Raw genomic sequence first — 17782 nt, forward strand, 5'->3', positions numbered from 1 at the left:
TGACCTCAGCAGTATCTTCTAGGTCTAAGCATATTGTTAAAAGCAGGTCAGTCAATAGAGGAAGCAGCTGGTTGGTTTATCAGATGAAAGAAGATGTGAAGGGATGGGACAATTTCACCCTCCAAGTGAATTGACCAGGAAAGTATCACACTGAAAGCATGGCTTGCAAACAGATTTCTTTAACCAAGTGTAGTACCATATATAATGTTTTAAAATAAAAAGATGTTTACAATAACATGTGTTACTTGCAAAACTGCACAGACCTATAAAACAAATGGGAGTGCACAACAAGTACGGTTTATGGAGTTGTTTTGTTGGCTACAATCACTTTATTAATTTTCAAAAGTTTAGCTGCTATGTTACAGTCTCACTTGCACGCACAGAGCTCTCCAACACAGCAAATACCTTGGATTAGATTTTCTTTGTATATACGGGAGTCTTTAAAACATGTTTGGCATTGTAAATATGACAACTTGATTCAAATATCCTGGATAACTATAAATCAGCTACTCCCGGACAGTGTTGCTTATTTCACTGTCCTCGCGTTGACCTTTGCAGTCAGACTGGTGACATCTTTTCCAGCGCTGGCCTGGTAGGTAACATGACCTCGGAAGACAGAGTTAATGGAGTTGAAGAACCTGGATTTCCCAGCGCCGACCGGACCAACGAGCAGAACAGAATCCTGCCGAAATTAAATTGCATTACCAAAAACCTGAAAAAACATGCCAATTGAAAACTATCAAATGAGCAACTTACCAGGGGACACCAGTGTTTGCTCACATTTCTATCACTGGTTGCTTCCCTCCCATGCGGTAGATGGCGCTGTTCGAGAGACTCGGTGGTCGCTTGTTGTCCCGCTCGCTCGGCCATGTTGAAATAGTGTCTGTGCTTTTCCAGTGCTGAGAGCAGAAGAGCTGCAGCCCGCCATTGTGTAGAAAGCAGGTTCTATATAGAGACAGCGGCACTTAACTCTCAAATAGGCATTTCACACGCTGCCGCAGTAAATACAAACTAAACAGATTAAACGAGCCCCAAGGGAGAGATATGTCAGCCAGCAGCCTACTTGAACAGGTAAAAAAAGGCACTTTTTAAAATCTTTAAGAGGCACAAACAAAAAAATATCCGCTACTAGCAGTCGTAGTGCCAGGAACAGCCGTGGCTCTCTCTGGTGCCGTAGGCCCGACCACCTGCTTTAGAACACACTGGTACATTTAAATTTCTTTATTTATTTTTTTTCTTCTTTTCTTCTCATAACTCAAACCTTCATGAATCACCTCGACCCAATCCAGAGACCGAAAGGCCAAGGGAATAAAGGTGAGTGGCATTTAACTCCGCATCTTATGTCGTTAATTATTTTGAGGGGTGTTCGTGGTCGCTGTTCAAACCTGGCGGTGTGTGTGTTGCGCTAGTTGCGGTGTTATACTAAGACCCGTTCCTTGGTGGGAATTGTTTTTATTTTATTTTTGTATACATTTATAGTTAAGTTGTAAGGTAAAACATGTATAAAGACACGTTATGTTGAATATGAAACATGTTTAAAAATGGGCCTGTGCGGTTTTATTTATTTATTTATTTATTTATTTTTACGGATGTGCAATTTTTAAAAAATATAAAATAAGTGATCATTTACACGCGACACATTTGGCTTACGAACACTTTTATAAAACTGTGTTCCTCCTAAAATGCTAATATCCTACCGAAGATTAATTACGAGTGCTTATTTTTATACATTTTGTTAAACAAATCCAAAACTGTAATGTGGATAATTTGGGGAAAAATGTTAAACTTCAGTTAAAGTTTGGATTGTAATTAGAAATGATAAATTAGGTATTTGTTTTACTTGTTTTGAGATGTGGAGTTATCTTACTGTTGGCCGTTTGACTATTTAAAACCGCGTAAATGTACGTTTGTTCCGCCCGATTACACAAATGTGGTATGTTTAGTACTTAACAGTGCCTTATTAACACGGCGATAAGAAAGTCGGTTTAAGAAGTCCTGTGACTTCGATGAATGGAACATGCAGGCCTCTGCGTTTAACAGTGATATAGTATAATTTCAGTCATTCCACGTTTTACGTTACAAGAATACAATTCTAATCAGCCTTTAAACCCAAGTACCTGTACACTGATTGTATAGTCGGTGTAGTAAAAAGAATGCAATATTGTCAGGGACTTGAGCAGTTTTACTGGTAGATGCATAAGGCACTATGTCTGAAGTTCCTTCTCCCCAGATGTGACAGATGTGTGTGTACTTGTTAGAAGGCTAACACATAATCTCCCAACTCAATTCTGTGCGTTTTTACATGTTGTGCAAAGTGACCTGTGGAATGAGAAAACCAAACCTTTTAATTGAGGTGTGGATGATATAATTGTGTAATGTCTATGATCTGTAATCGCAGCCCTTTTACATGGAGCTGTGTCATTGTGTGCTTTGTCATATTTTTTTATGATGGTTTCCAGTGTTTTACTGCTACTGGTGGGATGTCAGAGAGCTGCCCTTTACTGTATAGTAAATGGACAGAGAGCTTCTTCTGTCTAGAATAATTTCTAATAGTAGTTGTGTTACTGGTTTGTTTGCTTAATCACTTGTCCCAATATGTAAATGACAGGGGCATGTGTCTACCATCTGAAATTCACATCCTTTTGGTGGATGTCATTGGTACACAAATCATTTCACTCTTAGAATTCAGTGAAACAGTCACTATTGACAATAGTCATGTGTTTGGTACCAAGGGTTAAATCGGTCCCTCAGTGGCTGCGGTACTGTATTAATCTGAAAAGGGAATATCTGCAAGACCATCTTTCCACACCTGTTTTTCTGTATCAAAGGGGGGTGCCAATTATTATTTTGTATCAAATGCATATCTGTATGAGAAATGAACTTATTCTCTTATTGTCTTTTTATAGTGCAAAACGGAGCTGTGAACCAAAAGGACACTTTAAATGATGACGAGTTTGAGCCTTACCTGAACAGTCAGGCCAGACAGGTAAGATATTTTTTTAAGACTTGGAGAATTACTGGTATGAATTACTTTCAGTAAAACAGAAATACATATAATTGAGTCATTCCACTTCAAATCCAGATTTATAAAAACTGTGTGTTTGCCTTGGACATTCCCAACTGCTGTTCGTGTTCAGCTTCCTTATTTTTTCATTGGCCACGGTGACACGTTGGCCTATGCCTGATCAGCTGCAGGGTCTTATTAAATCAATCAAACAAAACCAAGGTTCTTTCAGGACAGCTGTGGTGGAAGTAGTGTGCCAACTCCAGACACATTGGCATCCTTCTGACACGTTCTAATTTGTTTAGCTCTGTCCTGATGAATATAGCTTCATTTCCACTTCTGACATGAAACTTGAATTGTATGTAATCCACTGTAGTTTGTTCAGTTTAAACTATACCTGATCTGTTTTACCTTTCTATTTATACAAACTGATTGCTAAAAGGAAAACATGTTTTACTTGTATGGAGAATAGTGTCAGTAGGTGGGGTGGGGGAGCTGGCAATATGCATTCATTACACCAAGGCTTTTTATCAACAATTCCCTTATCGCAGTTCCACTCTGTGCACACCTTTTGTAGCGTTACCTGATTTTTACTTTGCCATGACCAAGAATGATAGGGACTCCATTTATTTGGCCAGTTAATCTGGGATTCTGCATTGTGTACAATGTATGTTGCTAGTATGCAGTGGTGCCTTAACAGGTGTGTCAGGCTGTAGAATATTATTGGATAATAATGCTTGTTTATTTTTAGTGTGATGTCAAAACGGATCAAATGTTCAGTTCAAATTAAATATGCATTACTCACACATTTCTCCTTCTCCACAGAGCAATGCCTATACGGCCATGTCTGACTCCTACATGCCCAGTTACTACAGCCCGTCTATCGGATTCTCGTACTCCCTGAATGAAGCGGCCTGGTCCACTGGTGGCGACCCACCTATGCCCTACCTGACCTCCTATGGACAGTTGAGCAATGGCGAGCACCACTTCCTGCCAGACGCAATGTTTGGGCAGCCAGGGGCACCGCTGGGGAGTACGCCTTTCCTGGGCCAACCCGGCTTCAATTTCTTCCCGAGTGGCATTGACTTTTCAGCCTGGGGCAACAGCAGCTCTCAGGGACAGTCAACTCAGAGCCCGGGCTACAGCAGCAGCTATGCTTATGCCCCCAGCTCCCTAGGTGGTGCAATGATTGACGGACAGTCTCCCTTTGCTGCCAGTGAGACTCTCAACAAAGCCCCTGGGATGAATAGCTTGGACCAGGGCATGGCTGGGCTAAAGATCGGTGCTGGGGATGTGGCCCCCAAAGTAGTGGGATCCGGACTTCCGGGGGGGTCTCCTAATCCTGTTTCGGCCCCACCTAGCATGCCTCCAGTGTCCGTCGCGCCACCTAAACCGGCTTCGTGGGCAGACATCGCCAGCAAGCCGGCCAAACCACAGCCGAAACTGAAAACCAAGGGAGGTGCTGGAGGAGGTAACCTCCCACCTCCCCCCATTAAACACAACATGGACATTGGCACCTGGGACAACAAAGGGACCATGCCTAAGGCGGCTGCCCCCCAGCAGGCTCCCATCCCCAGTAATGGGCAACCTCCCAACCAGGCTTCGCCACAGCCTAGCACAAATGCTGGTGGAGGGCAACAGCAGCCCCTCAGCAATGGACAGTTGGCTCCCTCTTCTGGGCAGCACCAACAGATACCTTTAGGCCACCAAGGCGTTGGGCAACAGCAAATACCCCAGGGCCCACCTTCTACCCAGGCAGCACCACCCACCCGCTGGGTGGCGCCCCGTAACCGTGCCAACGGCTTTGGGGATGCTGGGGCCGGGGCTGGGCAGTCACCACCCACTTCTGGGGCCGGGGCCGTGGCTGTCCCTTCGGAGCCACACCCGGTGCTTGAAAAATTGCGCTCTGTGAATAACTACAACCCCAAGGACTTCGACTGGAACCCCAAGAGCGGGCGTGTGTTTATCATCAAGAGCTACTCTGAGGACGACATCCACCGTTCCATCAAGTATAACATATGGTGTAGCACGGAGCACGGAAACAAGCGTCTGGACGCTGCTTACCGGTCTCTTGCCAGCAAGGGTCCCCTCTACCTGCTGTTCAGTGTGAACGGCAGCGGGCACTTCTGCGGTGTCGCTGAGATGCGTTCCCCCGTGGACTACAACACCTGTGCAGGCGTCTGGTCGCAGGACAAGTGGAAGGGCCGATTTGATGTGCGCTGGATCTTCGTCAAGGACGTTCCCAACAGCCAGCTCAGGCATATCCGCTTGGAGAACAACGAGAACAAGCCGGTGACCAACTCTCGGGACACTCAGGAAGTGCCCCTGGACAAAGCCCGGCAGGTGCTCAAGATCATTGCTGGCTACAAGCATACCACCTCCATCTTCGACGACTTCTCGCACTACGAGAAGCGGCAGGAGGAGGAGGACAATGTAAAAAAGGTACATGCTTCACTGGAGAATGCTGCTTGAGCATGCTTACAAAACAGTCGTGGTTTTGTTTATGTAACTCCTTTCATCATTAAAAAATGTTGTCTTTTACAGTTATGAGAAGGTCACAAAAACAAATACATATTTTAAAAGGCCACAGGAGTCTGACCAGTGTACCATAATTAATAATGTCCTCTAATAATTGATTTATTTTAGTTTGTACTAGTTCTGGGGACTAACTCTTGCATAGCAGTTTGAGCAATTCCAGCTCTGTGTACAGGTCACTTGGGCTTGCAGGAAAACCTGGAATGGCTGAAAATGCTGTGTGACTGGATAACTAAATCATGCAGGCTGCTGAAGTGAGTGAATTCTAAATGCTTCCCACAGCAATGCCTCATACTCCACAGCTTTGATTAATCTTGCGATGAAAAAAAAAAAAAAAAAAAAAAAATTAACCATGGAGCATTGAATTGCTGTAATTTCTTTGCACATGTGCAGTAGATTTTCCTGGTATAGTAAAGACGGCAATTTCCCAATGTACTTCATTGTCATCTTACTACTCTTTGATCTCTGTGCATGATGGCAAAAAACAAACTAATTTGAAAGATCATGTTAAATGTTGGCCTTGTGAATCAATTATAATTCTCAACTTGCAAGCTGCTACAAACCCCAGTCGACAGTGAGGCTTTGCTCAGAGAGGAGTTAGGAATTTTCTGACTTAATAGATGGTACTTCTTACAACCGCATGGTTAGAGGGTAGCGGGCATTTCTATTTTGATGGATGTAAAGGAAGTTCATTTATCGTAATAAACACACACAAGTTCACCTGATATCTTAGCACTTTGAGTTTGTAGGTTGTTTTTCTATCTGAGAAATGCATCATAACATTAATATTAAAAAATTAATAATTTATTTTTTCTTTACTTTTTAAGCAGCATTCAGTGTAATTTGTACACTTGCATTCATCCATTTGTTAAACCAGCAAACCTCCCAAATGTATCAGTCGGAGTGATATGAAATTATTGGTCTAAGCAAGATGAATTGTTGGTGACAAATGTATAAATCCAGGTAATCCCTGGACCATCAGTAAAACGGGTATTGAGCTACACTTCAAAAACCTGCATTTTATAAACTCATGAAATGTATTAGGCTTGTGACGATAGCGCTAATAATCAAATTATTTATCGATTGGGACCCCATGATAACAAATCGATAATATTTTAATGAAATCGAACATTCCATGAAATTAAAAACATATCTTTTATAAATTTACTGTCAAGAACGTAATCTGTGTTGCTTCTAAAGGTTACTGAGTATGCGTCTGTGAACAAATACAGGATGATGCAGAGATCAAGAGTAACCTGCTTTTGTTAATGTATTTTATAAATTTTGTTTTAAATCAGTCCCAACTACAGCTGTCTGTCTTGAGCGAAACTAATAATATTTAACATTCCTACGTTGTCACTGTTTAAGATTTTTTTTAAACCTATTAGGTTTGAAACCATGCACTATCCTCAACCTTTTTAGATTGCTGTCTCGGTCTAAATGCTGATGGATCGTAGCTCGACATATGTGATCCGGTGAAATATTACAGGTTGTACAAAATAGTTTGCCACCAGTAGAATGCAAAATGATTGTACACGATCCGCTGCAGTAATTATTGTAGATTCACTCGCTTAATAGTATCAGTTTAGATCTCCTAGGATACTAAACCCACCCCGGATGCCCATATCTACCAATCAGTGAGTAGAGACCAGAGTGGTTATTGGCAGCTGTTAAGTGTCAATAAATAAATCCTGTCCAGTTTTCTTTTTGAAATTGGAACAAGCTTATACTCTCATCAGGAACCTGGACTGATGCACATAACTTAATTGGATTTAAGTGCAGGGTAAAAGTACACAAAACAGACGTGGTTAGGCCTATACATGTATGAAAGATATTCTACATATCTTGGTTGCGATGTGGGCAGTAAGTCAATTAGTAATCCACATACATGTATGAATGAGATTTATACATATTCAAGTATGGAGACACAAAATTATCAACCGGAGTTGTCGCTGTTGAAAGTTGCAGGAAAGGGTAGGCTACCTCTAATGTACTGTTTAGAAAAATGACAATCTAGTTATATTCACTGAAGATGCAAATGTAAGTGGCTATGCAAAGTCATGTCAAGTTTTGATTAAAATATGACGGCAAACAGTGAAATGCATCGCTGCGGCCACGGCACACTGGAAGGGACTGCTGCTTTCACTAGCAGAAGCTGGGCCAATTCAGAAATTTTAACCAACAGCAAATTAAAAACAAATGAGAGATCGAATTATTTCCATGTGAATAGGCCATAATGTTAATGTACTTTGTTTTGTTTTCTCCTTTGGACAATGTGGTTGATTTTATTTATTAGTTTTTTCTTAATTTACCGTTATGGTTACACTGGAAACAACTTATTGTCCCCTGTTACTGTGAGGGAAGTTTTTTGGTTTAAGCATTTTAACTAATGATCCATAATTGTCGTTAGAAAATATAACCTAGTCAACACATTTACAACTAGAAATAGCTTACCTTGAAAAGCATTTTTATTTTTAAATAGTTCCAGTACATAAATATACTAGATTGGGACTGTTCAAAGAAATGCTGCAGCAAACACAACCTGAAAATACAAGCAATGTAACTTGGTTAACTAATCTGAGTACAACAGTATACGATGCTGCATGTATCTTGGCCTGTTTATTATTTGGACTGCAGGTGCCTGATACATGGTTCAGGAAATGCAACTTTTGAAAAGCAAGCATTAAAGAACTGGAAAGCCCCAAACATGGTTATTTAGCAGACGCCTTTATCCAAGGCGACTTACAGAGACTAGGGTGTGTGAACTGTGCATCAGCTGCAGAGCCACTTACAACTATGTCTCACCTGAAAGACGGAGCACAAGGAGGTTAAGTGACTTGCTCAGGGTCACACAATGAGTCAGTGGCTGAGGTGGGATTTGAACTGGGGACCTCCTGGTTACAAGCCCTTTTCTTTAACCACTGGACCACACAGCCACCTATATTCATGCAGTGTTGACATCAATAAAAGTTTGCAAGAACAAAAACTTAAAAATGTACAGACAGTATAAGCCACCATGCCCACTGTGGCAGAATTGCTTTGAAGGGTGGGTACCAGCTTTTACTTACTTAATAAAATGTTTTTTTTATTGAATGAGAGATGCTAGGACCATGCAGCAAATTGAATAGAGCGTGTATTCACAATATTTACAAACTTCACAATACTTAAAAGCAGTGATTTACGTTTTACTAAGCAATACTTTAAAGCTTTTAGGAATTAATGGACTATTTTTTAAACTCACGAAGACAGTGTAATCTGTTGGTTAGAGTCGAGAGCCCCAAGTAGACCTGGGTTTTACACCTAGTTCTTCCAGTGGCATACTTTATTGCTGGAGGGGAAAGCTGGGACAATACTGTAAAGCCACAAATATTTGCAACCAAAATATTTGGGGAATCGCACCCATAAAACCTGTTTGCTCCAGAAATGTTGCCAATCTGTTGCAATAAACAAAGGATGTATTGTTAGTGGATGGAAGTTGCACATTTAACATCTTAAAATTCTTACACTTGCTGTGTATGTACCTTTTTCTGAAGTTATATTGCCACAGATGTGGTAGTGACCAGTTTTCTGATTTAACTGAACATTTTGTAAGGTTTTGATTCCAATATTTTGTATTTCCAAACTCTTTAAATGTATGACGATGGTTGTATATGAAATGGACAAGAATACACATTACCGCTGTGCTGTTGGTGTAGTTCCTTATTTGCCAGAACCTCAGTGGGAGTGTGCTCTTGGTTAGAATTCCCTTTTAAATGCTCCATCTATACAGACCCGGGTTGAGTGAGTAGGTTGGTGGTACTGGATACTAAATGTTAGGTAAACCCCTCCACGTTTCAGCATGTATGCGAGATAGTCCAGTAAACTCCCTCCCTCCATTCATCTAGCTTCATAAAATTATCAGCTTTTACAGACCCCAATTAGCACTGATCTTGAACTAACATTCGAACGAGATCAGAGCTAATCGGGGTCTAGAAAAGAGCTGTAAAAAGTGTGGTCTTTACAGGGATCTGGGTATTATTTCAAGGTAGTTGAATTGCTTAATATAGTCCCTGAAATGACTACATCTGTGAAACCAGTCTCTAATTTAGAGTACATCTGAAGATCCCTTTCTGTTAGAAACAGCTTATTTTACACTGTCCCTTTTGGCAGTTGTAGTAAAGAAAGTGTAACAGTTAACGCTTTGTTTTTATGTGTTGTCTTTTTTAAAATCTGTTTCTCTTGTTTATTTTCAACAGGTAGAAGTTCAGGGAAGCGAACCCTACACCAGTAACCCAAACAGGAGCCATTACAGACTGCAGGTACAAATCCATTTGTCTTGCTCCCTTTCTATTATCTTCACATGTTCAAATACACTTTCTGATAGTACGTAGTTAAGATCTTTTAAAAACTCTCTTCAGGTTTGTTTCCACAAAGCCATGTTTGTGCCAAGATTTACAATATGTTGTTGATTGTGTGCCATATTAGAGCCTGAAGTTTGACCCACAGTCCTTGTGTTGCCCCCAGTGACAGGTGGCACTATGGATACATCCCTTTAATTCTTGGTTTCTGTGGCTACACTCTCTTGTCACAAAGCAGAAGCAATTACTGTAAAACCAAGTAACCATCTTAAGTTTGTTTCATAACCGATAATGCTTTCTTCAGTACTACATTGCAGTAATTGATTTGACAAACTATACAAATATTTATAATTTGTTATGTATCGCTGCAACTCTACTTTTGTAAAAGTAAAATTAACTTTAAAAGTGAATCGCTGTTTAGGGCTGTGTTTGAAGGTTCGTTCACTAGCCAGGAATTCAAAGGTAGTTTTAAACAGTCGAAGGTTTGTCAGGTGGCATTCACGCACTGTTTTTTTTTTTTTTTTTTTAACAGAAACCATTTGACAAAGTGTGAATACTGTAAATCACACATTAAATGTCACATGCATGCAAAAGATGGATCTCTGGATTTGTGTAATGCATATTAAGTAAACAAAAGTTGTATTAAACCAACCAATACCAAATCGTTATACGTATCAACTATACAGCGCCGCTGCCATGTATGGAGCAGGGTCTAGTATCCAAAACACGGGGTTGGGGTGGGGGGGGGGGGGTACCTAAAGTGGTTGTAGTGCTTCAGTAAAATATGTACTGAATACGTAGTGTACAAGATGATGTAGGAGAAGTGCTATGGTAGAGTATGTTTGAAACATATAAAATATACACGAACACTAATAATTAATTTCGAAAACTGAGCACCGTCCGTCCCTCCCTTCTCACGTTATCCAGAGGCAAACCTTTAATTTTCTTCTTTCGCCATCTTGACAGCAAAGCTTTGTGTATGGTAAGCTGTATTGAAAGAAATGTTTAGAAACCCCTCTGCTGTTTGGGATTTCTTTAAATGCCCAGACAACCAAAAAAAAAAAAAAAGTTGAATGCAAACTGTGCAAGCGACACAGCCAATCTCCGGCGTCACTTGACAAGCGTAAGTTCATATTAATATTTTTAGTAGTAGTAAAATGTGACTGATAACCTGCTTGGAATGGTGACTGTTAAATAAAGCTTTGTTTTGCCTAAGTCTGCTGCAATTGGTGCTGCTGCACTTAAAACATATATTTTTATTTTTACTGAAATTATTAAAGCATGATTACTGTTCTGTATAATGTGTTTTTAAACTACATGTGTGTTTTATTCCATTTTGATCAATTACCTGTAAAATAGGATTTTCAATGAACTATAAACAAGTAGCTGTGGTGACGTCACCAGTAAATTATGCAAGTTAGTACCATCGAAGGTTTGAACCTTCCTTTCGGTAATGTGTTCCGAACCTTCGAAGGTCAAAATGTGTCCTTCTTTGCAGCCCTACCGTTATTTACATGCAGAATAGAGTCCCTGTCTTTTGAGCAATGTAGTGATTCATACTGTGGGATGCAGAGTTTGCTATCTTGGGAGATGGCTGTCAGAATTCCTCACCATAACACCCGCCTGCTGATGGTTCTTGTCAAAATTGGCTTAAGCTGGAGTACAAGTCCTCCTTTCTTTAGTGTCAGGCAGGTTTTGCAGTTTGGAGGTTTGTAATCGTGACATTGTTGCTTCTGTAATTATTATTTTATTTATTTATTTATTTTTATTTTTTAGCAGACGCCCTTATCCAGGGCGACTTACAATTGTTATAAGATATCACATTATATTTACATCTGTAATGTTGTGATTTAAATCCCCCAGCCCTGCTGATTTATGTTGCTAGTCTTTATTTTGCAGATGTTGAGTATAACAAAAGACACTTGGTAAAAAGGTATGCTGTCCAGGGTTTATAAAACGTAGCGGTGGGCAACAAAATAAAAAATCTTCACTTGATATTGTGCATGTGTTTTGATATCGTTCTCTAATATCGAATTCTTCCAAAACCTATAAAAATATAATCAGTCAATTTTCGTTAATTCGAATTAAGGGACCAGCAAAAAATGGGGTTATCAGGAGTCTCTAAGCCAAATGCATATACTGACAGTTTTTATTTGTTAGTCACACTGAAAGCAAATTTGAATTACAGAACAATGAGAAGTCTTATGCATTTAAAAGTACTGTGGATTTTATTAAATAGAGTTGTAAGTGAACTTTTTAAAAGTTTTCATTGCAAATGAACTGCACTTCATACCTGCATGTACCGATCAGATCACAGGTATTTTTAAACCACTGAAGCAAGGTGTCCTTGGCATTAGGTATTGAACAAATCAGAAATGCTGACAACCTGCATCCACAGTTTGCTGTTCATAAGCCTGTATTGTACCCCGGTTTTTGGTTGACAAAGGGTATGCAGCAATGTTGAAATCTGCAGCGACATCTTTCTTCTTGTATGGTGGTGCATTATCCACCACTTTCAACACCTCCACTTTTCTCTGCAGGGATAGTGCACATTTTTGCGCTGCTTCATGGAAATGGGGTTGATGAGTGCAGGCTATGGCAAATCGAAATGCATCTTGGGATCTGTAGTCTAAAAACAGATCTAGAATACAGAACAGAAGTGCAAATCTGGATGCAAATTGAATACATTTTGCAATACCCTTTACACTCAGGTGTTTTGTTTTCAAATGTCTTCCCTGGAGAGCTCCAAAATATAACTTTGTGGTCCTTTGCTTCATCATATCCTTGGAGTAACACCCTACGGACTGCCAGTAGTACCAGACATGCAGAATGCAAATAGCATTTGGTACCTAAATGCCAATCCATAGAATAATATTCTTAAATAATACTTTAGTGTGTGGTGTTTCTTTGCCTACCAGGCTGACAGTGATTATTATGTATAGGGTTTATTGTATCTTAATATAAAATAAACGTGATTGTACTGTGTTAGTACTAGCAATAAAAGGCATGTCTGAGCTTATTGATCAAGCAAAAATGATCAATATCAATACCATGTCTAAATATTGATATTGGTGCCCATCACTAATAAAATGGTATCTTGGTAAGATGCCTGCAATAGTCTGAACACTCAACTATTGGCAGTATTATTGACAAACAGCTACTTGTGTTTGAAACTCTTTTTTTCATGTTGCAACTGAAAAGTAGTTGGGGAAATTGTTTCAACTTGTCATTACCTAGCAACCTATGGGGATTTTAGAGACATGGCAGTAGAATTAGTGACTGGTTTCACATAGCCTGTTAAGGATTTACTGTTAACATTTCACAGAGACGAGTTATGACTGCTCCGAATCGGCACTGATGTGGCATTTTGGTCTGTCTGAATTGCCTATACCGTCACGGAGGGGTCATATTTTATGCCTTCTCTGAACCTTCAACTTCTTTGTGTGAAATGCTATGCCGGCACTGAAGCACTGTAGTGGGTGTGGATTGAAAGTCAACATCCCACGTGACTGTATACCGGATGTGTTTTTTGTCGTTGGTGTTACATGCTTTAATTTTTTTCAAGTACAATGGCTGATCAAGCACAAGGTAGTGATTGCAGTCTGGGTTAAGGAATTGTTAACTGTACAGGGAGGTGATTTCACAAATAGAAGGGACGGCGCATGATGCTGTAATTTATGGGAGAATTGCCGTTGCCATGAAAACGACCTGTTGACTGACAGGTTTGAAAGTTGTACTTGCATGTTCCCTTTGGCTGTGTGAAAGGGTTATGATGGTATTATACCGGCATAGCTTGCGCAATTTCATGCTCTGTGAATTGGTATTTTAAAGATTTTTTTAGACGGCTTAGTACTGGCATTTGTGTGTGAAAGGGGCTCAAGAATCGTGAAACCAGCCGTATAGATGTAGTCCTAAGTTGGGAAGATATCACATCATGAAAGATGTTGTCTGCTTGGGTAAACCAGTAGCTCTTACACAGAATTGCAAAGCAGTTTGAGGCAGTAGGTAACAAGTGTGTGGTTGAAAATGCTATGCAGTGGAAGTGCTAGATGTGTGGCATGGGATGAGACGAGCTTCCTTTTGTGTTTGCAGTCCCTTCTGCTTTGTAGCTTCGGTTGAAATGTTTTCTTCTGGTAGGATTGTGTATTTCGGGAACTCGTTGCAGCTTCCGGTGCTGCAGTTTTGCAAGCAAATGCGTACAGTGTAAAATATACAATGTAGTCTTGCATGTACTTTCAAAGTTTCTTGTGGAAAACAGATAGTTAAACCTGAGTACGTACATGACTAATTTTGTAGCACAGTGACAGTTTGTAATTATCTCCTCTTGGAATATCATTGTTGATTTAAATATTTAGGATAAAATTAAATGAATGTAGGAAGTGGTATAAACCATTTTTTGCATATCAGCAATCCTGAAATTGTGGACAGAGCTTTTTTTTTTTTTTTTTTAATTTCTTAATCTATATTTAAGCAGTGCTGACATCTAATCTGGTGTTACAAAGCTTTGTATTTGTTTCTTCTAAGACTCCTTGTTATCGTTAAAATCCATTGAGGAACTTAAAGTGCTGCCGACTACTGAATTGATCTAGTAACTCCTTATTCTGAAACCTGAGGGTTTTAATAGTTGAAATGTTAAACATTTAACCACATGTTAAACGATAAGAATTTTTAAAGGTTGTCAAAAAATTGCAGGTCAGATAACCACAACAGTAGTAAGTGTACAGTGCAGTCCAATTTCGGCCCATGTCATATTTTTCATTCCTTCATTTATTTCTGTATACAATGAAATGCTCTACACAATCACTTATATACAAGTACAGCAATTTATTTGACAATAAAAAAGTGATGGATGGCTTTTATGATTAGTTACCAACATTACCAGTATGTTAAAGGATTTATTATTATTAATTATTATTATTATTATTAATTATTTTATGTATTTATTTTTACACAGAGGTACAGAATTAGTCGCATTCTAACTTCTCTTATGTTTTTTGTTTCAGGAGCGCCAAGGCCGTGTCAAGTAACAGATGTCTGTCTTGAGCTAAAGACTGCGATGGCTCACATCTAGATCGTCTCTTTTTTTTTTTCTTTCAGTAACAAAACAAAAAAATCCCACAAAATAACCAAGGACAAAAAAATGAATAAATGAAGACTCTTTCTTGATTTTGTTGACTTTAAAGACTTATTTCAAACTTGTAGTTTAAAAGAAAAATAAATAAATATCAGAACTTTCAAAACAATTATTCATAGGACTACAACTTAAACAAATCTATAGCTTTAGGTGAATTGGTCAGTTTCTTTCGCCTTTCTTTTTCTTGGTTTTTGTGATTCCACTGCGTATTTTTGTTCCCCCTTTTTTTTTTTTTTTTTAGAAAAATGAAACTTCTAATTTCAGTCCATCAGCAAGGCTTTATTTTGTAATTCCACACTGGGTGGAAATACTGTCCTTGTTGCTTCAGGTGTCCACAGACCAAATTTATTATTGCCCTTTGAAATTGGCGAATGTATATATTTTTTTCCACCCCCAAGGAGAATATTGCATCAAGGATTTGATAAGGCCGTCCTTCTCGCTGGATTGCAGTACAAGTACTCGAGGAACCTCTGTTTGTGTCATCTCCTTAAGAACTTTAAACAAAAGAGAAAGAATTAATGCTTGGGGGAGAGTCCTGAGTTTTGTTATTATTGCATTGAAGAAAAGAAGAAAAAAAGAACAAGCAAACTATTACCAATTAAGTCTTGGTCTCTATATGATTTTATAGTCTACATGGGCTGTGTTCTGTCCGTTGAGGAAAAAAAAAAATATATATTTTTTGAGGAAGTGGAATTGATGTTGCTATGGACTGCTTTTTTTCTCCGTTTCTTGTTAAGTCAATGAAGAGATGGGCTTTGCCTTGCTCTCTCACTATTAATCAGTTCTCCGTAATAAATGTGATATCCTATTCAGCAGCAACCCTGTGTGCATTCCCCTTGTTTGATTGCCATGAAGCACTTTTTCTCTTCTGTTTGTCACAGATTTGGTATTTTAAATCTTGATGTTCTATATTAATACTCTGTTCCAAGCATGACCCAAATTAGTATCATTAAATAATCAGGGTGAGTGCATACCTAAACTCAACATTGAATAGCAACGGCACTAAAACCCGATCCTAATCTCAACGGCGACAGCTGTTGAGTTGCAGCGCTGGCTCAACAGTAACAACAAACTCCTCAGCGCTAGGAGTGGGTGAGCTAGCCAACGCAAAAAGATAGCAGCACCCACAGCAATTACACTGTAAATGTTTTCTTCTGTATGTATATGAAATATAGAGATCACAAGGAATAGCCAACTTTCATTCACAATACTTAAACAATTATAATAGTAAAATGTGTTACTTTTCTAATGCATTTGAATTCGTATAGTCCATCTTCATTCAATAAAGCGTTCCTGACTGTCCGAAGATGACCTTTCAGTGATGTTTTTGTTGTCTGATAACTGGTTGAGTTCAGGTATGCAGCCATAGTTTCAACACTGAACTAACGCCTCCCAGGTGTACCACTTATTTGTTTTGGTAGGAGCTTTATATACATCTACATACTCGGGGTATTTGTCAGTGGCATTGGGCAGTTTTTATTTATTTTTAGTTTTACATTTAAAACTAAAAGCAGACCACATTATATGTAATCGGCTAAGTAGTTCACATGGAAAACTCCTAAGCTAACATGTTTAGAAAAAGGTATTAGCCACAGTAACAAAGTTCCCTTTTATGTAGCATGCTTGGTATGTGTGTCAAACATGCCTTGGTTCTTTAAATACTGTACTACTAAGAATTAAAATATGGTGTCGCCCATTCATCTTGTATGCATCCGCTGAAATGTTTTCAGCAGCATAAACAAAGTGTTATTTCAAACTGCACTCAGAACTGGATTGTTTTGCCGTTTATCTCCAGAAACAAAAGTGAAAAATCAGTAATGCCACTTTAAATTAAATCCATGTGTGGTCCAATTTCATTTGGAAATTTGGTCTTAACTGGAAAAATGTCTGTCTTCATTTATTTTTGAGCAGCATCTTGGATTGCAGTTGGTTGATTGGTAGGGGTGTCCAAAGTTATTCATCAACAGGATTATTTTAGTGTCCTTAACTGCATATTGATTTAATGCGTTACGTCTGCGTGGGGTTTTTTTTGTTGTTGTTTTGGTCTGTCTTGGTGAACTGTTTAATTTTCCAATCTGGGCAAAGAAGCTTTATTCTGGGGGAAATAAAGAATGACAGGTCCTGATCCTGGAGGTGCTAAATAAATAATAAACCCTGCACGTCAGGACCAAACACAAGGGATGCCGTTTGTAAATCACAAATTATTTAATGTTGAATTACACTTGTTGAAATTCTTCTGTTGTAGTAAAAGGTAATGCTATATATTGCCTTTGATCTGGACACCGCCCACTTGCACGAAGTGACCCCAGTTTTCTTCCAAGCTTACTGCACTATGAGTCTTGTCGGGTGTGGAGGTGATCTGAAACTGTTCAACCAAACCTATCCCAAGCAGCTGTTGTTTAACTTGTCCGGGTGCCAGAACGAGTTGAACTACTACAGTGCTTTTAAGAGGATACATCGTCGCTTTTATGATCTGGGCCTATTATATAAAGGAATGCACCTTGACAGTATTGTGTGTGTAAATGAAAATATTTTTAAGTTCACTTTGATACATTTTTTAAATAATACATCTTGAATAAGATTCCCTAATAAGGGGGGGGGGAGGGTGTAAGTACAACAACTGAATCAAACCAAGACCAGTGACAAGGCAGCAGTTGTATCCAGCGTCACCCAGTTGTAAACAGGATTATGGTAAAGATTATATAAAATGTATTTCAGACAGTGCTGGCATTACAAAGAGCAAATGTGAACAAGTGCCAAGTTTGGCCATGT

General features: G+C 39.2%; 2 protein-coding genes across 2 annotated transcripts in view; one reads left to right on the forward strand and one right to left on the reverse strand.

Moving 5' to 3' along the window:
* The window catches only part of LOC131699720 (uncharacterized), a 227209-nt gene that overhangs the window by 155143 nt on the left and 54284 nt on the right, over positions 1-17782 (reverse strand). The window lies entirely within an intron of this gene.
* On the forward strand, positions 897-15829 carry LOC117968412 (YTH domain-containing family protein 2-like). Its single transcript, XM_034916069.2, has 6 exons — positions 897-1071; positions 1290-1314; positions 2907-2986; positions 3830-5446; positions 9775-9837; positions 14880-15829. The coding sequence occupies exons 1-6, from the start codon at positions 1045-1047 to the stop codon at positions 14901-14903; spliced, it is 1836 nt and encodes a 611-aa protein (XP_034771960.1). The 5' UTR covers positions 897-1044; the 3' UTR covers positions 14904-15829.

This window comes from Acipenser ruthenus, chromosome 23 (assembly GCF_902713425.1).
Source record: "Acipenser ruthenus chromosome 23, fAciRut3.2 maternal haplotype, whole genome shotgun sequence".
NCBI classification, from domain to species: Eukaryota; Metazoa; Chordata; class Actinopteri; order Acipenseriformes; family Acipenseridae; genus Acipenser; species Acipenser ruthenus.

Excerpts from the sequence above, each read along its gene's own strand:
- LOC117968412 (XM_034916069.2), top strand. The coding sequence starts at position 1,045 with ATGTCAGCCAGCAGCCTACTTGAACAG. Across the intron at positions 1,072-1,289 it reads CCAGCAGCCTACTTGAACAG|AGACCGAAAGGCCAAGGGAA; the intron begins GTAAAAAAAGGC and ends GACCCAATCCAG. Across the intron at positions 1,315-2,906 it reads GAAAGGCCAAGGGAATAAAG|TGCAAAACGGAGCTGTGAAC; the intron begins GTGAGTGGCATT and ends GTCTTTTTATAG.